This window comes from Amphiprion ocellaris, chromosome 1, assembly GCF_022539595.1.
Source record: "Amphiprion ocellaris isolate individual 3 ecotype Okinawa chromosome 1, ASM2253959v1, whole genome shotgun sequence".
Lineage (NCBI taxonomy): Eukaryota > Metazoa > Chordata > Actinopteri > Pomacentridae > Amphiprion > Amphiprion ocellaris.
This window is the reverse complement of record NC_072766.1, coordinates 36,550,841-36,569,641: the sequence shown is the minus strand read 5'-3', so window position 1 is coordinate 36,569,641 and position 18,801 is coordinate 36,550,841. Positions and strand designations below refer to the sequence as shown.

Sequence of the window (18,801 nt, the reverse complement as noted above, 5' to 3'; positions counted from 1 at the left end):
AATTATCCCGCCACACAGAGACACAGTTGTCAGTTAGCAGCATCTCCTCATCTCCTCTGGTGGCTGAACATAGAGGAGGAGGTGGCTAGATTTTAGATACATAAACATGAAGAACACTCAGAGAGTGCAGTCGTATCATTTCCAGTGGCTCGAATCTTTAAAAAAAATTGTGGCAGAAATCAGAGCAACATAGAACATGCCCATTTAATATAGATGTATCCACAAACAAAATTACCTTGCACTGAGCACAGACGTGTGTTATGTATGTGTATGTTATGTACAGATTGCATGACCTAAATATGTAGCGGGCGGCAGGAATTGATGGGACTCAGAAACACCCCCACAATTTAATCAACTGTTCCTTGTATCATTTCTGATGGATAAGTCCTGATAAGTCTGCAACGGTTGATCTGTAGTAGGATCACAATCATGTGATCATCAGCAGGCAGCTGTCGTAGTGTTCACTTGTTGTCATAGTTACAGTGACGTCGTGCCGCTATCTTGCAATAATACAGAAATCTTTAACAAATCCGTGGATCTAGACTATAAGCTGCATCACTGCCAAAATCTAGTCATTTGGTCCTTGTGTCATTTCTGACCTTCCCTGAAAATTTCATCCAAATCCGCCAATCTGTTTTTGAGTAATGTCGCTAACAGACAGACAGACAGACAGACAGACGGACAAACACACGCCAATCGTCACATAACTCCGCTGTGTTCCTTGGCGGAGCAATAAAGACAGCCCCACCATAAATCGATGCAAAAAAACCCCCACAAACTGTTGCATAAAATTTTACCAGAATGCAGTAAATGAAGAGTAGTTTAATGTGTTTCCACTCATTATTATATATGTACAGATAGTATCAAAAAAGACATTGTGCCTGCAGCAGACATGCTCTATATTAATACATTTTATTGCTAGCAGTAACTCCAGCCTTGCTTGTATATTGCCCCTTTGCAGCATTGCAGCATAAAAATCTCCTGGGTTCCCAAAAGCTCTTTCCCTCATACTACATCATTATAAAATAAATCTGTAAAACTGTTTACAGGACATCTGCAACTGCCATCAGTGTTGGTTTTTACTTTATATTATACATTTTTATGCTCTGGAGGGTTTATGTTTGTAAATCTTACCAAGAATAAAGAAAAAATTAGAGCGTGACGTCATTACAATCTGAAGCCTGTTGACTGAAAGGCACAGTTATTTCTGACCATTTGATAAATTATTATTTCTTTTTAAAAAATAAGCTTTTGGGAGACAACTTCTGGAAGGGCACCAAAAATTCCTCTCTGCCTTGAAGCACATGTTCAGTGGACACAGACCTGGAAGCTCGACTCATTGTTGCCAAGTAAGCAGTTCTCATTCACATGAGCAGGCACCATCTTTGAGTCCGATCCAGATCTTAAAATGTTTCCATGCTTTTGGCTCGTATGTTTGTGGAGCTGTCAAACCAACATCCACCATTTGTTCCAAGTGTTGTCCAGCTGTTAGCAGCAACTCATTTTCCACTGCGGGACAATAATCAATATGAAGGATCCTTATTTATATATTACATACACTACTGTTCAAAAGTTTGGGGTCACTTAGAAATGTCCTTATTTTTGAGAAAAGCAGTTTTCCAATGAAGATAACATTAAATGAATCAGAAATCCAGTCTAGACATTGTTAATGTGGTAAATGACTATTCTAGCTGTGCAATTATGTTAGCACATGAATAATAGTGTGAGTTTTCATGGAAAACATGAAATTTTTGTAGTGTAATTATGTTGTGTTCTGACCTAAAATGTGAGTTTTGTCATGTCAGCTGCTGTTTATTTTATTATTTTTGCAAATCCTAGTCTCTACATTCACAGACTCAGACTTTGGTGTGCTCCTATTAATTGAGTGCAAGCTAAGGATTGTGCCACTATCAAATCATTAAGTGCTAAAGGTTTCTTTCGCAGATATTTTAAGCCTTATTTGTACACTTTATATAAGTCTACAAACTTTACCTAAAGGATTCACCCAGAATTCATAGTTCTGTGACATTAAACACAGGGTAACCAATGGGCTGTCCTACAAAGCAACCATCTTTTTTTGATATTCTTCATAGCTCTTTATCATAACAACCTCTTCTTCTTGACTGAAGTACGATCGGTCTGTTTTGTGTGGAAGAAGAGTCACCTGACGTGTTAACTGACCCCTTTTACGTGAATTTGCACAGAATTTAAAGAAGAAAACCTTGCTAACAAAGAATAGCCGCAGTCATACTTGTTATCTCTGACTGGAGTTTTTAGGTTTTCTTGACCCGGGTAACATGAAGAATCTTGGTTATGTTGAGCTTCCTTCATTGTAAAGCCCTGAGAAGTGTTAAAAGGTAAAGAGAGGAGCATGAAAAGAGCAACCAACCCTCATGTTATAGTAAAAAAAAGTAAAATATATGAACATAAAGCTCACTAATGATTAACAACCAGCAGATGTTTGTCCTGTGTGTATATATAAATATGCTTTCCTTTAGGTTCCTTAGGAATCACATAAAAAACATAAAATAAAAATTCACAAACTTGCAACAGAACCAAACATTTCTGGGTGCCGTTAAGGTCGTCAGATCAGGTGTTAAACAAAGTGCTGTTCCATTCTAATCACTACAGTCTCCAACCTTTGCAGGTGCTCAACTCATCATTCACCAGGTGATGCCTGTTAAATCTTAGTAATTAGGTGTTAGAGTTGAGGTTAGGATTGTCAAAAGAGCCATATAATAGTCACATATTGACGTCGTTGGCTGGAAATCATCTGTAAAGCTCACTTCAGCTCACTGTGTGACACATTAGATCAGAGAAAACAGGACGTTCTGGTTGGATATATTGGATCCGAAACAGAAAACCTCATGGAAAACCTCAACAGTCTGACGTCACATGAAAACAACGTCGCAAAACTGAATTGTGCTATAAAAAGGCACAACCCCTCCAAGGATTCCTGTCATCCTAATCACATTATGTTCAGCTCCAGGATGAAAAATCAGGACCTGAGAGTTCATCTTATTATCTAACAAACAATCAACACGCTATTTCTGTCAACAGTTCAGTTTGGCAGGAATCCAGCAGCTGGGAAAACGTTTCCAGAGATGCTGCTTGGATTTATTACAGGACTGGATGGAGTTGGACAGAAAGCAAAAGTCCGCAGGCTGTGCACAGATTTCCATGTGAATGTGAGCGTTTAGGGAGGTAAGCAGAGATTCAGCACATGTGTACGGCAGCCTTATCATCAGAGATAAACCAGCTGCATTCCTCAGCAGCGACCAGCTCAGCCTGCAGATCAGCTATTCTAAATCAATGTGACCTGAAGACGGAGCGTTTCAAACCCGTCGCCCACCATAAGCTGCAGGTGCTTCCACTCAGTGAGCCTGATTAAACCTGCCTCAGGTCTGTGATTGATTCTCCTCATTGTCCTTTTAGCGACTGGTACCTGGTTCCTCTATCGTCGTTATCGCAGCAGGACTGAGGGCAGCTGTGAAGGTGGCAGAGATTCCAAAAGATCAAATAATGCTGATGGAAAAATACAGACGGAATTCTAATTATTCCTGTGATCAGCTCTAAAAACAAATATAAAACAGTGCTGCTGCTGCTGCAGACTCTGGGATCAAAGGCTGCTCATGTGCAGTTAATAAAACTCACTCGAGCTGATCTTGGTTTGATATTTGGCTCTTGAAGGAGTCAAACACATGTCAAGTGGAACTGTGTTCAAGGTTGTGAGAAAGCCAAAGGACACATTACATGTTGAAACTAAGTCAGACATGCTGACATTCATGTTTCTCATGTCATTAAATATTCATTAGGTTACTCCAAATGTGCGTTTTTTTATGCTTCTGCAACCTTGCTCCGTGCAATAATCAAAGGTCTAGTATTTCCAGAAAAAACAGAGCTGCTCCATTAGTCTTTTCCAGAGAAATAAGAGAAAAATCTCACCACCACAAGGTAAACAGAGACAACAGACAGCTCTGCACACTGATGCAGGCAGAACATGCAAACAGCAAATGGAAAAATCCAGTCGGCCATCAGGTTCAAACACAAAACCTTCTTTCTGTGTGGCAACGGTGCAAACAACTGTCCACCGCGCTGCCCCATAAAGCACAAATCTTTATGATATATTTAAAATATACTAACCAGGCAAACAGATGTGAACTGAAAAATGAAAAGCATGTGCTGGACACACTTAAGTTTTTATATACAGCCATGGCCAAAAGTTTTGAGAATCACACAAATATTAGTTTTCATAAAGTCTACTGCCTCATTTTTTATGATGGCAATTTGCATGTACTCCAGAATGTTATGAAGAGTGATCAGATCAATTGCAATTAATTGCAAAGTCCCTCTTTGCCATGAAAATGAACTTAATCCCCCCCAAAACATTTCCAATGCATTTCAGTCCTGCCACAGAAGGACCAGCTGACATCATGTCAGTGATTCTCTCGTTAACACAGGTGAGAGTTCTGATGAGGACAAGGTGGAGATCACTTTGTCATGCTGACTGAGTTAGAATAGCAGACTGGAAGCTTTAAAAGAGGGTGGTGCTTGAAATCATTGTTCTTCCTCTGTTAACCATGGTTACCTGCATGGAAACACGTGCAGCCATCATTGCTTTGTACAAAAAGGGCTTTACAGGCAAGGATGTTGCTGATACTAAGATTACACCTAAACCAACCATTTATTAGATCATCAAGAACTTCAAGGAGAGAGGTTCAATTGTTGTGAAGAAGGCTTCAGGGCACCCAAGAAAGTCCAGCAAACGCCAGGACGGTCTCCTAAAGTTGATTCAGCTGCAGGATCGGGGCACCACCAGTGCAGAGCTTGCTCAGGAAGGCAGCAGGCCGGTGTGAATGCATCTGCATGCACAGTGAGGCGAAGACTTTTGGAGGATGGCCTGGTGTCAAGAAGGGCAGCAAAGAAGCCACTTCTCTCCAGGAAAAATATCAGGGACAGACTGATATTCTGCAAACAGTACAGGGATTGGACTGCTGAGGACTGGGGTAAAGTCATTTTCTCTGATGAATCCCCTTTCCGATTGTTTGGGGCTTCTGGAAAAAAGCTTGTCCAGAGAAGAAAAGGTGAGCGCTACCATCAGTCCTGTGTCATGCCAACAATAAAGCATCCAGAGACCATCCATGTGTGAGGTTGCTTTTCAGCCAAGGGACTGGGCTCACTCACAATTTTGCCTAAGAACACAGCCATGAACAAAGAATGGCACCAAAACATCCTCTGAGAGCAACTTCTCCCAACCATCCAAGAACAGTTTGGTGACGAACAATGCCTTTTCCAGCATGATGGAGCACCTTGCCATAAGGCAAAACTGATCACTACGTGGCTCGGGGAACAAAACACTGAAATTTTGGGTCCATGGCCAGGAAACTCCCCAGTCCTTAATCCCATTGAGAACTTGTGATTAATCCTCAAGAGGCGGGTGGACAAACAAAAATCCACAAGTTCTGACAACCCCCAAGCATTGATTATGCAAGCATGGGCTACCATCAGTCAGGATGTGGCCCAGAAGTTAATTGACAGCATGCCAGGGCAAATTGCAGAGGTCTTGAAAAAGAAGAGTCAACATTGCAAATATTGACTCTTTGCATAAACTTACTGTAATTGTCAATAAAAGCCTTTGACCCTTATGAAATGCTTGTAATTATACTTCAGTATATTATAGTAACATCTGACAAAAAGATCTAAAAACACTGAAGCAGCAAACTTTGTAAAAACCAATACTAGTGTAATTCTCAAAACTTTTGGCCATGGCTGTAGATAAGAGCAATGACACAACTCTCAGAACTGCTTAAATATTGATTACGGAAACAAGTTTCTGATATTGTGCTGGTTCATTTATAACTCAGGTTTCCTTGTTGTCATCTCAAGAGCTGTTTAATTTAGACAAACAAAAAGTAGCGCAAGAAGAGGAAAAAAGATCTGAAAGTAGGCTGAGATAAGACAGAGGAAGGTTATTTCTAATGTGGTGAATTCATGAAGTATCGGAAAATGTTCAAAATCTCATGTTAAAGTAAATTTAGCTCAGACAAAGAGGAGATCTTTCTTCTGAGTTTCCCTCATTACTGAAAGACTGTTTGCTACTGTAACATCCTGAGTGTTTGGATGTTGTTGTATGAAGCTAGTGAGGAGCATGTAGGACATAATGTGGGAAATACTATGACTATATTTAAAGATCTACAGTTTAATTACAGCTGCATCTGCTGAGGAACAACTTGAGGTAAGATGAAAAGCTCTAGTAGAGAAGTTTCTTTTGTACTGACTGTAATTTTACTGCATGTTCTCTGTAAAATGATGTTAATGGATCTAAGTTAACAGTTTGTTTACAACCTGTCTGCTCCTCTTTCTTGTCTAGTTGGACTTTATTTTAGTGCTGTTGCCACGTTCTCAGATATCAGCTGTTAACCCTGTTGGGTCTTAGGACCAGTGTCCATATAGTGTGTTTGTTTGGGAGGAAAGTGCTGGAGTCCTCGTCTCTCTGTGTGTAAATGTTCCACCAAAACGCTCCTGGCACCATTTTGAGGAAACATCGAAGCCGCATCTTTTGCTTGGCTCTACCCAAGACGATTGTGATCAATTTAAAGAAATAAAGTCAAGGCAGAGAGCGTTTTTTCCACGTTGCAGGACGATAATAAGGTGCAATAAACCAGAATGGGCAGGCTAAGTGAGACTCCTCTTAACTCCATTTAATCCGGAAATGAGCACAGAGGTTCAACATGAGTGGAACTGAGGTGGAAACGTCTAGAACTGCCCTGTGATGGCACCCACCTGTCTTTCAGAACAGCCACGATCTTAATTATGTATAACTTTAGGCCTCGATACAATTTAAACGGTTGAGTTATACACCAATTCACCCACTGTATAGTTGTCATGAATGCAGAAATTAGCTACAGAGGCCAAAACTGTTTTATGAACCGAGCTGCAAACCTTATTTCTGCTACAAAGTTCAACATTTTACTATGGGGGTCCAGAAGGATTGACTTGCTTTTCTAGCCAGCCTTAAGGAACTGCAGCTTTGGGCATTCAGTTACAGAAGGTTCAGGTTGGACGACACCAACATCTCTGAAAATTCCAGAGATTTTCAACCAGAAGGAGCACAAAAAAGTCAGAAAGCTGTGACAAAACTCGCCACATATCCTGAAAAAAATCCGCTGGGGCTCAAATAAAATGTTGTGCTCACTCAGTCTTGGACATTTTTTCCTATTACTGCTCCATCGAATATTTCACGATATTAAAATTTGTAAAATGTTGGTACTGTAGGCCACAAGCAACCTGTAAAATGTAGATATTACTGATATGAATGATGGCCAGAAACTATGAAAACAACATGCAGGTTGTATGAAACTGGAATTTCACTTTAAAGGACATCATTTCTTTCTGTTAAATGACTGGTTAGTTTAGGTTCAGTAGTTTCAGGGAATGAGGTGAAACTACTGGGACTAGCTGCAGATTCAAACTGTAAAGAAACACTAGAGGCTTTGGTGGGGATGTGCTGCTTCAGGTACTGATAAGATGATAAAAACAATCCAAGAAGGCTGGTTTAGTAAGAAATCCAGCTCCGGATCTGAGCTGAAGGCCTTTAAGACACCAAAACACTGTGTATTTGTTCATAATAATACGAGACAGGACTTTACAGCTCTGGAAGAAACCACAACAACTACTTTACCTTTGAACATGACAGCAGAGTAAACAGTAGTAATACTGTGTTCATGCTCCACAGTAATCTGTGGATGTGTTGACAACACGGCACTGCAGCTAAAGTTGAAACAAGCTCAACTTTTCTTCCGGAAAATTGCATTTTTGTTACAGAATCCTGCAGGTGCCTCACTGAAATGAATGAGACTGTTTTAATGCTCTCACATCTTTTTTAACACAGCCTCAGGCTTCTTCTCAACTTCAGTGGAGCTCAGAATGACACGGTTATGAGTAGATAATTGATTAACTCAGATTCTAGGGAGACTTTTTCCTCCATTTAAGCTCAGGCTTTTATCTATAAATCTGCTCAAGGGTGAGTAAATAAAGCTGGAAGCATCGACTTACACCAGTGGGGTCGAGTGGTGGCTGGAGGAGGTCGGGTGGTGGTAGCAGGGGTGGTAGTGGTTGTAGTGGTGGGCTGATCCCAGGGCAGGTAGCTGGCTGTGTGGTGAGCCTGACGCAGTGGACTCCTCCTCCCATGGTAGAGGTCGTACTGGTCCGGAGGCAGCCAGTACTCGTACTCGATCCCTGGGTTCCTGTCTGTCGATAGAACCTGACCACAAGGACAGAAATAAATAGAAAATCTTTTTTTCAGCATTTTTTTTTTTTTTAAATCTTTTAATTTTACCTTGAAGTGCTGCACACAGTGTAAGCTTTACAAATGCATGCATCAACATTTACGTAACCGTGATCGTACTGCATTTATTATTGTGTCGTATGGTTGAGTTTATTGGCCCTGATCCCAATTCAAGACCTTTAATATCTTCTAATACTAAGTCTGATTGGCTACTTGCTGTCATTTAAGTGTTTTTTCTGCAATCAGCATCAGGAACTGTACTATAAGGTGTATAAGACAAGTGGTTCTGCAATGACTTTAACAGTGGAAGAGCTGCAGTTTTCAAGACCTGAGATGGTGCAACAGGTCAGAAGTGCAACCAGGAGCATGCGTGTTGTTTTCTTCAGCATTCATACGGTTGTGCATCGTAAATTCATCCCCCAGAGCTGGATTGTCAAAGCAGAGTTCTACTATAATGATGCATCTGCGGGAGAACATTTGGTGAAAATGACCTGCACTATGGTGCAACGTCATGTGGTTGCTCTAATGCAATGTGCACTTGGTCACAGATTTTTTTGGCCACAACAACACAATCCACCCTATTCTCCAGATTTGACTCCTGACGACTTCTTCCTCTTCCTCAGAATGAAACTCTACTTGACGTTTTGGCATTTTGACGCAGTGAAGGAGATTCACAACACTTCATGCACTTATAAAACAGAACCTCCAGAGAGATACACTACTGATCAAAAGTTTGGGGTCACCCAGACAATTCCATGTTTTCCATGAAAATTCACACTTTTATCCATGCACTAACATAACTGCACAAGAGTTTTCTAATCATCAATTAGCCTTTCAACACCATTAGCTAACACAATGTAGCATTAGAACACAGGAGTGATGGTTGCTGGAAATGTTCCTCTGTACCTCTATGGAGATATTCCATTAAAAATCAGCTGTTTCCAGCTACAATAGTCATTTACCACATTAACAATGTCTAGATTGTAGTTCTGATTCATTTAATGTTATCTTCATTGAAAAAAAAACTGCTTTTCTTTCAAAAATAAGGACATTTCTAAGTGACCCCAAACTTTTGAATGGTAGTGAATGTAAAACCAAGGATGAAAACATTCCTATCTAAAACATACATGTACATTCACATGTGTACAAACCTATGTACCTACTGCACTTTGCATGAAACAGATAAATAACACAAGTTGGACAAAAATCAATCAGGGGCGCCCAGATAGCTCAACTGGTTGAGTGGGTGACCCATAAACAGGGGTTATAGTCCCCAGTGCAGAGGGTTGGACTCCAGCTCACAGCCCTTTGCTGCAGGTCTACCCCTCATTCTTCTCCCCTACTTTCCTGCCTGCCTCTCAACTTAACCTGTCAATTATGGCCAAAAAGAAAATTAAAAGAAAGGAAATTTCTATACAGTGACCCAGAACTGGTAGTACACTACTGACTGGTAGTGTATATAAAAGTGGTAGGAACAATGGGAGAGGTGTATCGCTGCACAAGAAAAGTACTTTGAAGTGAATTGTGGCCCATTATAAGCAAGGTACAATTTTTGCTTTTTATATGTATAAACTTGAATCTTCCTGATGGCACCTTGCAGAAAGAAGATGCATCACTCTGTTGCAGTAGTTGCTTTTTCCTGGTCCTGGTGTCCCTCGCCTATAATTTGCTCCAGTAGCCATGAAATCCAAAGGCTCAGGCTGAAAATTACAAGCGTAACTAAACTAAATGAGGGAAATAACAACAAGACAAGGCACCTAAATCTGCCACAACTGCTCTCCAAACCAAAGGTTTGTTGTCGAATATTAGGGCTAACCCCGGGCCTTAGAGTTATGGCTATGGCTAAAGAAGAAGCAATAAATCCAAGTGCCAGGCCTCTGGTAAGATGTAATAAATGCTGGTGGACTCAAGCTCACTATGTAGGAGTCGCCAGGTAAAACAAACTGCACAATGTGTCCACAGTTAAAACATTACAACAACAGACATCTCAATAGTTATCAGCTGTTTGGTAGCTGAGCCACATCTGAAATTCCTGCACAGAGCCTGAATGAAAACAATCAAGCATTTATCTAAAACTAGTGTTTTTCTTAGGATAAGCAGAATACCTTCAGTTCTACACAGTGGTGCACAATGCAGGAAGGCAGAATGGAGCTGTTCTCAATTACATATGGCTGGCTTTTCATATTATAGTACAGGTATTTCACATGCAAACAATTATGATGTTACCTTATTATTAAGAAAAGCTGTTATTAGCGGATTCTTAGGTCCTAAGAGAAGCTTTTTTACTATTTACTTAGTCGACCACAAATGGTTTCGTCATTCTTTTAAACAAATGACGATCAACCTCAAACTTCCACAATCCTCTAATGACCACAAAGTGTCAAAATCAGCTTGAGTGAAAATGATTTCATGTCGCCCCATAATAGTCAATGAGGGGAGTCTTAGTTGAGCCGTTTTTGATTGGTTGGTTGGTTGCAGAAAAAAAACAAACTCAGTTGGTCACAGACAGACATTATCCTTTACATAGATGATTCCTGTGGCTGTGATAGCAATTACATCTGTCGAGCAGGAAATGCAAAATGTGGGATGATTTCAGACGTGACAAAAAGGTGACATGCAAGCTAAGCTCTAGAAAAGTTGTTAAAGAGATAGACAGGACTGTAAAAAATTCCTGGACCACAGACGCAGCAGACTAGAAAAAGCACTGCACAGAACACTTTTTTTCAGACTTCAGTGTTCTGTGTCTGTGTTGAAGAATAATCTGGCAGCACTTTATCATCATTCAGTGGGCTAAAAAAATCCCTGGCTTGTTTGAAATTACTTTAAACTAACTGCACTTGTCTCAGACTGTGCTAAGCCCAGGATGTAGTGACAGTGCCCCTGAAAAATAGTGTCGGGGCAGTTATTATGGTGGAACATTTACACACAAGGAGGCAACTACACCTATGAAAATGGCCAATTTACTAAAAGAACCAAGCAGGGGTGCCTTATTGCACAAACCAAATCTTAGGCAAAGCTGAAATTTTCAGTGTGTAGGTTGCCGAACAGAGGTTGTCGTGAAGGGAATTTTGAAAACAGTAACTGGAGATACTTGTTTTGGTTCAGTCTGGAAGCTGTTGTATTCTACATTGCTATGGAAATTAACCCTAACCTGGCTAAAGGGACTGATTACTGACTATTCCTGTAAACATCTGTGTTCCTTCATGCCTGCCCCAATTTCCTGCATTGCTGGAGCTCAAAAATATGTATTGATGCTCCCAAATATATATATACATTTAGATCATTAAATTAATATCATATTATGGCAACTAGTCACCTAATAGCTTGAGTTACCAACTACTGACTTTAACAAGTTGCAGAAACAGGCCTAAAGTTACTAAACTGTCCTGTTTGGGCAACTTTAGGGTTCCTTACCATCAGATGTAGATCTTCCTGGGTGGGTCCTGGCACCTCGAAGCTCTCCCAGGTATCTGCTGAGCGTCTGTACAGCAGCTTGGTCCCGGCCACGTTGTACTCTCCAGGAACGCTGATCTTCCAGTTCCCATTGATCACAAACTGGGATCGACCGTTCTGCAGGGCTGCGGGAGGAAGCGGAATTATTGAATTTTTACAAATGAGTCAAACATTTCCCACTGCAACAATGGCGGTAACAATTAACTCTCCATATCAGCGGGTCAAGTTGGGGTTGAGCTGAGGAAATGTGCCAGCTGGCTATATAAGGCAGCTGTCTCTCCTCAGTGCAGGATGAAGGGATTTTCCATGACATGAGATGGAAACAGGCGCCTTCACCTGCCTCACCCCAGCGGTCAGATAGAGCCTTTATGAGCGGCTCTTTCAAGACCACAGTGTGCCATTTCAGTGCCTGCTTTATTTTAGTCTCATAAACAAGGATGAGAATAGATGCCCTTGGTCCTTATGCTGCCTGGAAAACACAGAGCGGAGTCCAGAAACCAGATGGGACCGCTGAGCCCCTCCTGTCTCCGGGGAGAGGAAGTCATAGCGAGTGCAGGAATTCATTTTACAGCACTGGAGCAAAGTGATGTCATCTGTATGAAGCTGAACCTGATATATGTGTGTGTGTGTGTGAGTGATGGGATGAATCTTACCAAGATAATTCCTGCTGTTATCGGTGACTCGGATGTGAGTGGCTCCAGCTGGTATCATGGCCACTTCGTTGTATCCAAACGGCCCTCCTGGCAAACAGTCAGACAGTTAGAAGCTTTAATGTTAGGTTTCCTCAAATTTAACTGCTTCACATGATGAAAGGAAAAGTCAGTTTTTTACAGGCAGGGACAGATGGCTCTTAAAGACGAGTTATTTTCAGTATTAATGAAGCAGAGCATTAAAATAATCTACTTTTAGGTTCAACCTGCAGCCAGACGAGATGCAAGTCATGTTTATTTTACAGTGAAGCAACTCAGAGGTCAAAGACAATGAGAAGTTAGAGGCCAAAATAAAGATTAGATTCGCTTTTATCTTATCAAAGCTTGTATCGTCTGGCAGTGGCATTTTAATTAAACCAAAAAATCAGAACAAAAACCTACGGTAAGGCAGCATTTTTCAAAATCAGAATCTGCTTTAATGGCCAAGCACATACACAACATACAAGGCATTTGGTTATAGCTGTAGGCGTCACTCTAGGAATAAGGAAAAGAGAATAATATAAAATAATTATAGAAAAAAATAAAAAATATATATTGATATTTACACATCTAGAAAAGAATAATTATACACAGTAGTGCAAAATGACAATTGCTAAGGTGGTAATTGTGCAAAAAGCAAGAATATTGTTCGTTGTGCAAAAAAGTTGTACAGGAAGTTAATTAAAAGTCTGCAGTACTTTAGCTGAGAATAGCTCAACCATTTAGTTGGGTTATAGCAGTTGGGAAGAAGCTATGTTTTCTTTTGTTATTATGGCCCACATGTCTGGATTAGCAGAAAACCCGAAGACAACAGAGAGTTGATGTTTTTAAATGTAAACTCAAGAATCTACCTTTTCAGTCAGGCTTTTCATACATTTGATTGATGTTATTAATCCTTCAATTTTATTTATTCATTTTTTATGTACACCTTGATTTGATGGGTTTTATTTATTAATTACTTTTCTTTGAATTAATTTTATTCAAGGATTTTGCTATTTATTCACTTTAGTTATTACTGTTTTTTAAATTATTTTCTTATTTTGTTTATATGAATCTATCTATCTATCTATCTATCTATAGTCTGTCATTTATAGTGAGATGTTTGGGGATTAGGGGTCGTTTTGGTCATTTTACTACATTTTTACTCCCTTCATCTGTAAAGCACTGTGTTACATTTCATTGACTGCTTGCTAGTGAACATGTCTGTGTTGTTAAGGGGGAACTGACACATCACAGTCAGATAACTATTCACAGGGACTGTTTGTCTCACCTCACTAACCTCCTGAAGGACCCCTGCTCAAAAATTTATTGCTTGACCCCTGTTGACCCAAACATGTACGTCAGTGTCATTTTTCCTCAAACACCCAGAAAAACTCCAATTATTGGCTGATCAGTCAATTAGTTGTTTTTGAGTCTGAGGCTATTTTCAAGGTTTCACTACCTTTGTTTTTAAGCTCTTATTTTGATCATTGTAGTTACACATGTTGTGACAAAATATATTGTGTCATGTGACTCCAGTATCAATTTACAACTCTATACTGACCTCAGTGTAATATCAGCTTGTAGTTATTTAAATGAATAGAAATTTCCAAAATAACAAGAAGGTTGTTAAATACTCTATAGTCTCTGGTAGTTTGCTTAGAATTACAGACTGTGCAAACTTAGAGTCCATATTATTCGTATTTCTAAGTTTACAATTTTATTTTTAGGGTCTATTAGACTATGTTTACCCGCTTCAATGTTTAGAAAACACATTATTTTTCTCGTATTGTACTTTACTGCTCCACTTTTTCTCATTTCTGTCTGAAATTCTCTGTTTTAGCTCCTGTCTCTTTAAGACTCTCTTACTGAGAAGCCTCCTGATTGGTCGGCTGGCCCAATATAAGCAACGTAATGTTGGTTACATACCCTTACCCCAGATATGGGAGTATATGGGTGTAGTCGTAGCAGAAGTTGTTCTATTCTTTGTGTGAGGGTGTGTCGTATGAGCTGCTAGTCACGGTTTATGCTGAAGTAAACCTGGAGGATTAAAGTCTATGTAGTTTGGCAGTCAGTGTGTCTTCTTTTAGAAGTTACTTTGCACAATCTGAACATCGCTAGCCATGGTGTCGAATGTGGTGGTTGCTATGGAGATCATGTAAACAGCATAGTAATATCGGTGACGAGACGTTTGTGGAGGCATTTTTTTCTGTTTCTATACTGTCCCCAAAGGAACATTTACAGCTCTGTACAACTGCAACATACTAGATAATAAAATAAGAATGCAACTAGGCACGTAATGAGCCATGTACTGTTCAAAAGTCAACCAGACAATTTTATGTTTTCCATGAAAACTCACACTTTTATTCATGTGCTAACATAACTGTACAAAGGTTTTCTAATCATCAATGAGCCTTTCAACACCATTAGTTAACACAATGTAGCATTAGAACACAGGAGTGATGGTTGCTGGAAATGTTCCTCTGTACCTCTATGGAGATATTCCATTAAAAATCAGCCGTTTCCAGCTAGAATAGTCATTTAACACATTAACAATGTCTAGGCTGGATTTCTGATTAATTTAATGTTATCTTCATTGAAAAAAAAAATGCTTTACTTTCAAAAATAAGGACATTTCTAAGTGACCCCAAACTTTTGAACGGTAGTGTATGTAAAACCAAGTATGAAAACATTCCTATCTAAAACATACATGTACATCCATATGTGTACAAACCTATGTACATATTGCACTTTGCATAAAACAAATAAATAATACAAGTAGAACAAAAAACAACAATTTAGATCACATCAGTAGTTTCAGCTGCTGTATATGAACAGTGAGACAGAAGTAGCAATAAATACAGAGTTGTTTATATTTGCAGGTTTTGTAACATTTACCTGAAGGTAGTTATTCATAGTTTAAAAAACATCATGTGTGACGGGTCCTTTAGGATCTTTTTTGTATGCAACTGCAACAGCACCAGTCCCCAGATTACCAGCTGAGCACCGCCGCTGAAAATAATGTACTTAAACCTATTTTTGCAGACCCCAAAAATGGAAATTACAAACCTGTAAATGTGTCTAATGTGTCTGTGCTCTCCTCTGAGGTGTGAGAGTGACTATTTAAAAGCAGCAGATAGAAACGGAAAAGTACTTTTAAATGCAAATCAAACTGATTTATGGTTTTACTATAACAGATCCGATGTTTCAGGCTCTGAGTGAGTGAACTTGTAGGTTGACCTTTAAAACTGAAGGTCTATTCACTGACATGTGCAAAATCAGCACAACATGCAGGAGATGGTGAGTATTTATGCAACAATAAATTACTTTAAAAACTTTTAAGTATTAATGAAAGTTCCTTAAAAGTTGCTGATGTCCTCTACAGACAGCTGCACGTATCTAATCATTTTACTGTGGTATTGTTATGGTTCAGTAGTCTGAGACGTTCAGTCTGCAGGCCTTGAGTTTGTACCATGCACTTTATATTGAGGGTTAATCTTTAAATAGCTCACTAATGTTTTATTTATCAGCAGTCAGTAGGCGATACGTAATCAGTAACTCACAAAGAATCTGGATTATAATCAGATAATGATGTCAGATTTTGCGGTTGTGGTTCGTATCACAATGCTGTTGACTGTCTGTCACTATAAAACAATCAGACTCTCTGCTGTCACTGATGTTTAACTGTGATAAACGCTTGGCAGAGTCGGTTTACGAGCACAAAGAGAGACAATTTATGAATGAGCTCAAACTCCCAACCATTCATTAACACGGTGATATTTCACTCGTGAGCCAAAGCAGAGAGGGAGGAACGGCTCTATGGTTCCCCTGCTGTGCTGCTCTGCACTGAAAAGCAGCCGCAGGATGAACTTCATTCATCACGGCTCTAGAACGAGTAGCTCTGGTTGCTCCTGCTTACCCGCTTCACAGAGAAACTATGCACAAGGTTCATGTAGCTCTATGAAGTTGTGACTGAGGAAACGTCAGAGTTACAGACGGGCGATGAAGAGTTTGAGACCATCGGTGGCTTTCTGACCTTGAGGAGGAGCGTTTTTAATGCTGCTGCCCTTCGTCGGTTCTCCCTCAGTTAGGAAACGCAGCTGCAGAAGGAGAGAAAACCTCCCAAGGCTGCAGAGTCGCCCAAACAAAGCGGCCATTATCAGCCTGTTTTCTTCTTTCTCAGTCTGAGCCTTTATGGCCCGACGCTCCATCTGTCAGCTCTGCTCGGCCTCCACACCGAGCTGTGAGAGGAAGCTACTGTTGCTGAACCGAGGCTCGGCCAAGTCGCACGCCAGACGTGTCAGGTACTTTGTGTTTGTGTGTACGAGATGTGTTAAAATCTCCAAAACCAGTGCTCGGCAGAGGGCAACACAGGATCTAAATTCAGTTTCCTTTCCTTTCTACATCACTGTCCCACCCCATCTGAGTGATTATTTATCATATTGACTTTAAAAGCCTTTTCAGATTCATTCGAGGGAACTTTATTCAGTTAGAAACAGGAGAAAGGTTGTTTTTGCATCATTTTTCATCAAGCTTCCTTTAAATTCCATGCACTTGGTCGACCGATGTTTCACAGAAGTCGGTCACATCTTGAGCCTCCAGATTCTCCTCAACAGCACGTATGACTTCATCATCACTCTGAAAATGGCGAACACTCAAGTGAGATTTGAGTTTGGGAAGCAGAAGTCAGATGGTGCACGTCTGGTGGTTCATTCAGCAACAGTTCAAAGTCACATTTAGCTGCTTCTACCTCATGACAAGTGTCCTGGAGCAACAGCAAGCAGCTCAAAGATTTCCTCTTCTTGCAAAGAAATGACAACAAACATTTAAGTATTTATGGACAGTGATAATAGTTATATTTATACTACACACTTATGCCTCAAAATGGGAGTTAGACACGTTGTTGCTGGAACTGTATGAAGAACAATTTCACAACATTGCTGCTCCAACATGCTGTTAAAGCTACAGAATTCTGTCATTCACACAAAAATTATGTTTATGTTAATGTTCCTACATTCAGAAATACCCACGATGGAGAGTCATAGTGTGCAATGTTTGACATGCACCAAAACTAAATGAGACTTGTGCAACGTTGAGAATGGTACGTAAATGTTACTAGGTCGGAGCAAGTGAGATCGTTGTTGAAACTTTTATGCTAAACTGACCAGTGAAGTAATTCAGACATGATGTAGACACATTCACATCCCGTTAGGTTAAAGTAGTGCATGTCTGAAAGTGGCTTTAGAAAGCAGCCCTGAGCACGTGGTACAATAATACACAAACAGTTCTCAAATGTTTAAGCATAATGCAGAGGTTTCTTCATAGGAACAAACTACTTTCCTCTGTTAGTATTAATGAATTCATCTATCTTTGGCATCAGCATCTTCCTTCATGTTCGATTCGTGATTCATTTAACAGCAGACGAGTAACTTTTCTCAACTAAAAGCGAATTTTCCGACATGCACATGCAAACAGCAGCCAATGGTAGTCCAGTATGTAACTTAATGAAGTGTAATATCATTACCAAAACTTCCAGAGCACATTCAGCAGGGATTTTTGACAAGATTGTACAAGAGGTGAAAAAGAATGCTAAATAAGTTCATTATTCTAAGCAGAATACCTTTAAATGCCTTAATGCATAAAAGGATCGGACCTTTAATAATGCCAGTGAACAAAGAGTGAAACAAACATAACAAAAATTGCTGGCTTTCTGGAAAGCTGGGGCACCTCACTGTGCTGCCGGTATGTGGAAAAATGGAAAAACAAACAAAATATAAAGTATAATGCCGTCTCCATCACTTCATGCTGATCAGTGAAGGTGTAGTTTATGCCGAGCAGATCTTTGTTTTTGATTGAATTGTAATTTTGGAGACAGAGGACATCCAAAACAAGGATCCTAGGAAGTAGAATAATGAAACGGGTGAGAAGTTTTCAGGTCTGCCTCACACGTAAACCATTTTCATAATGAGTGGAGTTAACGCAATCTTCAGCAGAGCTACAGCAGAGGAAAATACTGTGTTGATTATTGTGTTTTTCCCATTAAATGGGACCTTAAATTATTGAAAAGTATTGCAATATTGTCACAATCCTGTGCAGAATCATGTGTACAGATCTGGATTTTTGGATCTCTCCTCTAGCTGAAGGCTAAATGTTGGCTCTGGTTTCCTTCAGTTCACTCAAACTGAGGGTCATGAGCAGCGTGTTCGTGTTGGTGAACCAGTTCATTGTTCAGTGTTTTTGGTAACTTTCCATACAGATAACAGCATATATGGACAATTCCGCAGACTCTGACTCAGACCCCACATTAGCCTATGAGCTGAAGGTAGAAAACGTTTCGGTGGCATCGAGCCAGAATGGCCTGAAGAACTTTGTGTTCTTCCTCCTCCTTCCTGA

At 40.0% G+C, this 18,801-nt stretch overlaps 1 protein-coding gene across 1 annotated transcript in view; it reads right to left on the bottom strand.

Annotated features, from left to right (window-relative positions):
* adamtsl5 (ADAMTS like 5) overlaps positions 1-18,801 on the bottom strand; it is a 62,482-nt gene that overhangs the window by 6,271 nt on the left and 37,410 nt on the right. The window contains exons 8-10 of the mRNA XM_023287055.3: positions 12,394-12,480; positions 11,702-11,865; positions 8,056-8,263 (exon numbers count right to left, since the gene is read on the bottom strand). Coding sequence (XP_023142823.2) covers positions 8,056-8,263; positions 11,702-11,865; positions 12,394-12,480 — 459 coding nt within the window. The remainder of the gene's footprint in view (positions 1-8,055; positions 8,264-11,701; positions 11,866-12,393; positions 12,481-18,801) is intronic.